Source organism: Macaca nemestrina, chromosome 14, assembly GCF_043159975.1.
Source record: "Macaca nemestrina isolate mMacNem1 chromosome 14, mMacNem.hap1, whole genome shotgun sequence".
Lineage (NCBI taxonomy): Eukaryota > Metazoa > Chordata > Mammalia > Primates > Cercopithecidae > Macaca > Macaca nemestrina.
In genome coordinates, this window is record NC_092138.1 from 62056302 (window position 1) to 62065339 (window position 9038).

Sequence of the window (9038 nt, forward strand, 5' to 3'; positions counted from 1 at the left end):
GTCCACAGCTATAAAAAGACATTCCAATACCTGCATCATGACCTAGGAGCTTTTCTCTGAGGACTCATTGGAGAGAGAGAGATTTAAGGAAGAGACTAAGAAGAGCTGTTGTTTTCAGTATTAGGATATAGTCCTTGAGATGAACTGTCAACTACAGAAATCCTAGCTCAATTTGCCTTTTAGATCTGAAAACATAACTTCAGTTATTAGCACTATTAAATATAATCTAACCTCATTGACACTTAAAAACAGAATGAAGTTAATATTCGCTAAGTATAAACTTTTTGTTGTAACACTCTAAGCAATATGATAAAAGGTACCAACCATCCTCACCTTCCCTGATAGTTATTTATAGTCAGATGCTGAAAGAATAACATAGACTTACCTTTTCCCTAAATACTGCTTCATCCCATGTCTGAAGGTGTAAAATACAGTCATTCATCATTTTTTCTTTGTACATGTTTATTTGTTCTTTTTCAATTACACCAGCATTACTAGTCAGAAGGAAGCACTTGCTACCTCTTGCTCTTCCTCTGCCTATCAGAAAATAAATATTTTAGTTGGTGTTTTTGACTTAAAGCTCTGATATAATCTGCAAATAGGTAAACAGATAGAGGCAGTCCTAAAATTCAACTTTGGTTCACTGAATCCCACTTCCCAGGAAAGTTGAGCTATTAAAGAGTGAACTCATGAGGCAGCACTGCTCGAACCCAGGAGTTTGAAGTTGCAGTGAGCTAGAATTACACCACTGCACTCTAACCTGGGTGACAGAGCAAGACCTATCTACATGAACCCCCAGTATGACACTGTGATGGCTCTAAGATGAGCAATAAACAGGCCCTCCTTCGAGAACCTTCTAGACAATGAGGAAATAAGATCTCTTCATAACCAGCAAAACATAGGTGGAAAATTTTAAGTGTTATTACAAAGATAGATATAAAGGGTTACAGGCTTTATATATTCCAAAGAGAGATTTTTACCAGCTAGGAGGATTAGGGTCAGATGATATGGAGGCAGGGGAAGAGGTAAAATGAAGAGTAGCAGTACCTGAGCAGTTCCTTCAACAAGCAATAAATGAGGAAGTCAGGTTGGCGGAAGTGGATAATGAACAAAAGGGAAGAATGGATAATAAAGTTGGAAAGAAATGGGTGCTGGATTTTGGAAACTTTAGCATCAAGTAAATTGAGGAACCACTGGCGTTTCAATACAAGGAAGTGACATGATCACAGCTGTTTTTCAGGAAAATTAGTATGATAGCTGTACTTATGGAAATTGGAAGAAGAAAAGGAAAAAGGAGGGAAGACTAGTTAGGAGACTAGTCTAGTCCAGGTGGGGCAGAAGAACTGTGGAGTATCCCTTCTTGAATACAGGGGGCCCTTCAGCCCACCAGCACCACCATGAAAGGTCTACAGGTTGACTGGCAAAGCTTCAATCCAAGTTGGAATTATTCTTCCATAAATATATCAGTCAATGCCAGGCAAGTGAGCAGCATCATTGTAAGAATCAAAGTAGAGTTTATGTTAGTGAACAAAACTGTAGCCACCTCGAAGGCCAATGATACTAAAGTGCACTGTGCCATTGTTTACATACTCAACCATGGCTCAGTAAAGAGAAAGGCCAGAATGACACATACACTTACAAATCAGTCAAAACAGAATCCATGTAGGAATGGTCTCAAAGCTTCTCTTACCTCTGGTTTGGATCATTTTGATGACATTGCCCACATACTCATACAGGATGACAAGATTGCACTGTGCAATGTCAATGCCTTCATCAGCAACTGAGGTGGCAATCAGAATATTGTGATCTCCACTGACTTTGAATGCTTCCAATATACACTTCTGTGCTGGGAGGGTCATTCCTGTGTCAGAGTAAGAGGGCGTTATACAACTCACCAAAGAGGGAACTTCCCCCTTGAAAAAAACAGTTACTAATTATGGAATGCTTATTACATGCCAAGTACTGTGATAAGTACTTTATATCCATGATCTCACAACACACCTAGGCAGTGGGGTCTGTTTCTATGGCTGTTTCAGAAGGGACATTTAGGGTGGCATCTAATGCTTAGACTCTGCCACAACACTGAGTTCAAATCCCAGCTCTGGGGGACTTATTGGTTGTATGGCTTTAGCCATATTATCTAAGAAACACACTTGTTTGCAGAAATATCAACAGCTAATTGTAACACCTTTACATGTGTGTAAGAATTTATAGCTGACAAAACATTTTCACGTCTTCTCACCAGAGTGATATCATCATAAAGCCCTATAGGTCAACGGGTAAGTGTTCCGATTCCCCTTAACAAATGAGGGCCGTGCCAGGCGTGGCTCACGCCTGTAGTCATAACACTTTGGGAGGCCAAGGCAGGTGAATCACTTGAGCATAGGAGTTTGAAATCAGCCTGGTTAACACAGGGAGAACCCATCTCTACAAAAAAATTTAAGAATTAGCTGGGCATGGTGGCACACACCTGTAGTCCCAGCTACTCAGGAGGCTTAGGTAAGAGAATCACCTGAGCCAGGGAAGTTGAGGCTGCAGTGAGCCATGATGGCGCTACTACACTCCAGCCTGGGCAACAGAATGAGACTATCTCAAAAAATAAAATAAAGACACAAATGAAGGGGCTTGAGGTTCCAGAAGTAAGGTAAGCTGACAAGCTAGCTATCAGCAGTGTTGGACCTTGAACTTCAGTTTAAGACCCTAATAGTGTGCACTGTTGGGGTGTCGGCCTCCCCATACACAAACTAAATCATTTTCTGCCACACCCACCCACAATACAGTTGTATTATGTTTCTCTATGAAAAAGGCAATGCTGTCTGCTCACCAATCCTGTTTCTTTCTCCTGCTGGGGGCACACAGCTGAATTATACTTCCCAATCTAACCTGTCACTAATGGCATGTAGGCAGAGGTCATGTGTGTATCTTCCAAACCAGACCCCTAAAAATTGTCCATGTTCTTGTTATTTCTCATCAATGGATGATAAGGTCACAGTAGAGGACTTAGAGACCCCCTGTGAGCCATAACAAGGAAAGAGCCTGGGTCCCTACAGTAAGTGGAAGAGGATGGAGCAGAGCCCCCACCCCTACCTATCTATACTTGGGAGCGTAAGTGAGCAGAGCCCCCACCCCTACCTCCCTACACCTGTGAGTGTGAGGTATAACTTTTATTTTGCCCTGCCCCTGAGATCATGGGGGTTGTCTGTTAGAGCAATCAGATTACCCTGATTTACACACAGCCTGTTCCTGGCTGCAGCTACTGGACTGAAATAAACATTTGAACTATGTTGGGCCAATGCAATTCTTGGAATCTGCAATTGGGATTTGGAGACAGGTAGTAAATCAGGAAGGTGTGGGGCAGTCATGAATGGAGAAGCAGAGAGAGCAATCTGTAAAAGGAAACTATGAAGCAGATGTGCAGGATTCAGAAAAATTTCCAGTCCCAGTTGCAATTGTCCACAAAGCCCGAGTGCACTTCCGGACTGTGAGTTCTATGGTAGACCCAATTATCCCTGTAGCAGCTACACCCCCTTGTGCTTAGACTAGCCTAAGTGGGTTTCTGTTAATTGGGGAAAAGAAAGCATCTTGACTAAAACAACCACATACTGCCTTCTAATATCCTATGATAGTGGAGGCTAAATTTAAATTGTCTGAATACGGTGTGAAGTTCGGATGTGATAATTACCCAGTTTGTGTGATCATGGCGGACACCCAAAATGGTGGCTCAAACAATATGCACACTTCAAACTGTGTGGATCCTAAAGACATCTACGTTTGTCTATTAGTAGAATCACCTGATCTCCACTCACTGCTCACTGGGCAGACCCACCTCAGGTAGGTAGAGGAAGGTAATGTGTATTACTTTCCATTACCTAGCTGGCAGTGGACTCAGAGTTTGTGGAAAAAGATCCCTTGTGATTTTTGAATTATTTACTATTCAAAGTCATGAAAATTCAAATGCAGGCAGCTTTATTTTCAGAAAGGTGCTTAAAAATCAATCTCTAAACATTATTTTGATTTTACTTTTGAGCTTGCTTTATCCAGAATACTTTTTTTAAAGATATGTACTTTCTGTTATTTTTGAATCCATGTATTCTCAGTAAAACCAAAACCAAACAAATGATGAACATTGTGGACCATTACATAAAACTTCTGGATGTGAATAATAGCTAACATTTAACATATATTGAACACTCACCATATGCCAGGCATTGTTCTAAACCAGGAGTTGGCAAACTTTTTCCATAAAGGGCTAGATGTATAGTAAATACTTTAGGCTTTGCAGGCCATGCTGTCTCAGCTACTCAACACTGCCATTATAGTGTGAAAGCAGCCACAGACAACACATACATGAATGGTCATGACTGTGTTCCCCCCAAAGATTATTTTATAGACAATGAAATGTGAATTGCACAAGCCTTTCACATGTCATAAAATATTCCTTTTCAAACAAAAATCATTCTTAGCTCAAGAGTCATTCATAAGCAGGCAGTGAGCCAGATTTTGCTAATGACATTAACCCTCTCAGCTAGGTACTCTTATTATTTTTCCATTTGACAGATGAAGAAAGTAAGTCATGAAGATGTTAGATAACCTGCTTCTTCACAAAACAGGAAATTAAGAAATGGAAATTTGGAAAAATACAAATTTAGCAAACTGAACTTTTGCTTATTTACATGCAGCTTTTTATAAAAAAGCTGTTCACAATTCTTCTAGCTTAACTGTGCAAGGAAGAGGATGAGACCAGAAACAAATTCAGCTAAAATTGTCTTAATTACCTGGTAAATCAAGTTTAACCCATTCGATAAAAGCTATGGAGTTCACACTGATAAACTGAGTGAAGAAAATACTTCAGTGGTTTCCACCTCACAGTTAACAGAATTTATAAAAGCTCCAACTGGCTAGGCACGGTGTTTCACACCTGTAATCCCAGCATTTTGGGAGGCGAAGGTGGCAGATTACTTGAGGCCAGGAGTTCAAGACCAGCCTGGCCGACATGGCGAAATCCTTTCCCTACTAAAATTACAAAAATTAGCTGGGCATGGCGGCATGCATCTGTAATCCCAGCTACTTGGGAGGCCGAGGCATGAGAATCGCTTGAAACTGGAAGGTTGCAGTGAGCTGAGTTCGTGCCACTGCACTCTAGCCTGGAAAATAGAGCAAGACTCTGTCTCAAAAATAAAATAAAATAAATAAAAGTTCCAATTTTTTCCTAATGTATTTCCAGCCCAAATCTTGAGATATATTTTTCTATGGCCAAAACAATTTATTTTCACCATCATCATCTACTAAACAATGAGCATCTCTGGAACAGACATCATACGTGATTAATTTCTTAATTTATTCATCTATTCAGTCAAACATTTATTCAGTAATTATGGCTTGTCAGATAAAAATAATGATTAAAAGGTCCATTTTTATCCACAAGGAGCTCATATTTTGTGGAAGAAAAATATAAATAGGAAGCTATAATTGAGTGTGATGAGCACAGAAAGGATGCTATAGGAATGTGGAAGAAGGAGATCTCTACCAGTTTTTGGAGGTTGGGGAAGGCTACATGGGAGAAGCACAATGCCTGGCACAGCATAAGTTATAAATAAATGTTGTTGAATGAATGGATGAATAAATGAACAAACCAATAAGAAAATATTTCCTGAGTGTCTATGTGTGGAGAAACAACAAAGTTTGAAAATCAAGTAGGATTCATGTTGGAGTCAGATCGCAGAGAACTTTGAATCCCAACCACGAGAATACGGTGTTAGACTTCATTTGGTGAGCCACTTTTTTTTTTTTTTTTTTTTTTTGAGACAGAGTCTCTCTCTGTGGCCCAGGCTGGAGTGCAGTGGTGCAATCTCGGCTCACTGTAAGCTCCGCCTCCCGGGTTCACGCCATTCTCCTGCCTCAGCCTCCCAAGTAGCTGGGACTACAGGCACCCGCCACCAGCCCCAGCTAATTTTTTTGTATTTTTTTTTAGTAGAGACAGGGTGTCACTGTGTTAGCCAGGATGGTCTTGATCTCCTGACCTCGTGATCTGCCCGCCTCAGCCTTCCAAAGTGCTGGGATTACAGGCGTGAGCCACCATGCCCGGCCTGGTGAGCCACTTTTTAAGACCCGAATCTACTTTTCATATTTGTGATATTTAAAAATTACATGAAGGGAAAGTGCGAGGGCGATAACTGGGGACTGACAGGGTGGGCATGGGAGGGTGCTTATTATAAACAACACTAAATAGGAAGACTTGTCAGCGCCAGTCACTGAGGGGTGGGGGGCACAGCTGTGAGGTGGTCAGGATGAGGGCAGGCCACCTAGGATCCTCCCAGATAATAACATAGGCAGCCTGTTATCATTTGATCACTCTAGCTGGATTTCAGAATTGTCTGCTTGGAATTTTTAAAATTGTAAAATACATAATACACATGAAAGCTATGCATATCTACTGCTTAAAGAATAACAATAAAACAGAAACAGAACATTTCTATTTCCAGTTAATCTTAATCTATTGGTTGAAAATTTGAGCAGGATAATAATGCACTCAAGTATGACTTAAAAAACATCGCTGGCTTTGTCTGTAGGACATATGAGAGGAGGCAATGTCTACAAGGAAAGAGACTGGAGTGGTTTTTGGCGTTTGAGCATTGTGATGGCTTTTTGATGCATTAACTTGGCTAGGCCAAACAACAGTTCCCAGTAATTCATCTAGCTACAGCTCTGAAGAGATTTTACGGATGTGATTCAAGTCCCTAATCAGTTGACTTTAAGTCAAATAGAAAGAGAGTTCATTCCAGGTGGGCCTGCCTAATCAGGTGAGCCTTTTAAAAGACAGCTTAGGCCTTCTCCGAGCTCAGAGACTCCAGATAGCTCATGCCTGTGGGGTTGTAGTCTGTTCCTGATAGTCCCTTCCTGACTACCTGTCCTACAGACTTCAGACTTGCTTTGCCAACCCAATTGTGTAAAATAATTCCTTGCAAGAAATCTCTGTATGTGTGCATATGTGAGACACATGCCTCTCATATATATGTATAATCACCTACTGCTTTTGCTTCTCTGGTTAAACCTTGACTGATACAAGCATTAAAACAGAATTTGAAATATATATTAAATATATATTAAAATTTATATTTATTAAATATTCAATATTTAATATTGAAATATATTAAAACAGAATTTGAAATATATATATATACACACACACACACACATATTCTTAAATGCATAATCCACTAAATCTAATTCACTATATATAAATACCTGTGTTCTGATTTGTTTTGCCACGTCCAGTCAATATGCCAGGTTTTAGAAAACGGAGTTTAGGATTTCCTTCAATCCAATTTTTTAAAGCCTGAAAATGAAAAGCAATTATCAATTGGACACTCCTTATAAATCATTTGTACTAATTCAATATTGAAATACATGCAAAAAAAAAAATTTAAAGTTAGTATATGTACAGTTTTCAGACTGACAAACCTGAGAAAAAAAGCATTTTGGAATTGAACTCTATGTAATAATTAACTAAAATGGCATAGATCTCTGTGACCTGATATGGTTTAATCTCTTAAGACTTTTTTGGTGTTTTTTTTTTTTTTTGAGATGGAATCTTGGTCTATCGCCTGGGCTCAAGTGACTCTCCTGCCTCGGCCTCCCAAAATGCTGGGATTATAAGTGTGAGCCACTGTGTCCACTACTTAAAAACTTTTGAAATTCCAGTGGTTTGTTGCTAGTATGTAGAAATACAGTTGAATTATGTATATTGATCTCATGTCCTGCAATCACGCTAAACTCACTTATTCTACATACCCACTATTTTGAACTTTTGTTTTTTCTCTTAAAAATGTCTTAGAGATGGCCAGGTGCGGTAGCTCATGCCTGTAATCCCAGCACTTTGGGAGGCTGAGGTGGGTGGATCACGAGGTCAGGAATTCAAGACCAACCTGGGCAACATGGCAAAAGCCTGTCTCTACTAAAAATACAAAAATTAGCTGGGCGTGGTGGCACACGCCTGTGGTCTCAGCTACTCAGGAAGCTGAGGCAAGAGAATCACTTGAACCCGGGAGGTGTAGACTGCAGTGAGCCGAGGTTGTGCCACTGCACTCCGACCTGGGTGACAGAGCGAGACTCTGTCTCAAAATTAAATAAATAAATAAAAATAAAAATTAGCTGGGTGTGGTGGTATACACCTGCAGTCCCAGCTACTGGGGAGGCTGAGATGGGAGAATCACCTAAGCCAGGGAAGTTGAGGCTGCAGTGAGCTGTGATCACACTAGTGTACTCCAGCCTGGGCAATGACAGTGAGACCCTGTCTCAAAAAAAAAAAAAAGTTTTTAAAGTACCATTTATAATAGCATCAAAAAATTAATACCTAAGTATAAGGCTAACAAAATATGTGCAGAATCTGCTGAAAATGACAAAACACTGATAAAAGAAACCAAAGAACATCTGGTTAGTCCACCTTTAAGGTAGCCCTCAATGATCTCCACCTTCTGTATTCAGATCCTTGTGTAATCCCCTCCCCTGAGTGTGAAGGGGACTTACTGACTTGCTTTTAATGAATAAAATACAACAGATGCAATGTGGCATCATTTCCAAGATGAAGTTATGACTGTGGCTTCCAAATTAGATACCCTCTATCTCAATCTCTGGGATCACTCTTTCTAGGGGAAGCCATCTGCTGGTCTGTGAGGTGGACGTGTGGAGAGACCCACATGAGTGAACTCAGAGGCTCTTCAGCCAACAGCCATATGAGAGGAGTTTGGAAGTTAACCTCCCCCAGTCAAGCCTTGAGTCAAGCCATGGCCAACACCTTCACTACAGCCTCATGAGAGATCTTCAGCCAGAAACACCCAGTTAAATTGTTTCCAGATTCATGGCTCATAGATATTGTAAGGTAATAGATGTTTCTTGTTTCCAGACACTCAGTTTTGGGGTAATTGTTCCTCGGCATTATATAACTAATATGGAAGCCATATAAAGAAAGAGATATACTATGGTCATGGATTAGAACACTCAATATTGTCAAGATGTCATTTCTCCCCCAATTTTATCTT

At 40.3% G+C, this 9038-nt stretch overlaps 2 protein-coding genes across 5 annotated transcripts in view; one reads left to right on the forward strand and one right to left on the reverse strand.

Moving 5' to 3' along the window:
• Positions 1-9038, forward strand: part of LOC105485636 (aconitase 1) — a 109709-nt gene that overhangs the window by 83950 nt on the left and 16721 nt on the right. For all 3 annotated transcript variants that reach the window (XR_011612671.1, XR_011612672.1, XR_011612673.1), the window contains exon 22: positions 8650-8878. The gene's annotated coding sequence lies outside the window, so the exon portion shown is untranslated. The remainder of the gene's footprint in view (positions 1-8649; positions 8879-9038) is intronic.
• RIGI (RNA sensor RIG-I) overlaps positions 1-9038 on the reverse strand; it is a 73908-nt gene that overhangs the window by 11100 nt on the left and 53770 nt on the right. For both annotated transcript variants that reach the window (XM_011747963.3, XM_011747966.3), the window contains 3 exons: positions 7246-7336; positions 1691-1861; positions 386-537 (listed from right to left, as the gene is read on the reverse strand). In XM_011747963.3, coding sequence (XP_011746265.2) covers positions 386-537; positions 1691-1861; positions 7246-7336 — 414 coding nt within the window. The remainder of the gene's footprint in view (positions 1-385; positions 538-1690; positions 1862-7245; positions 7337-9038) is intronic.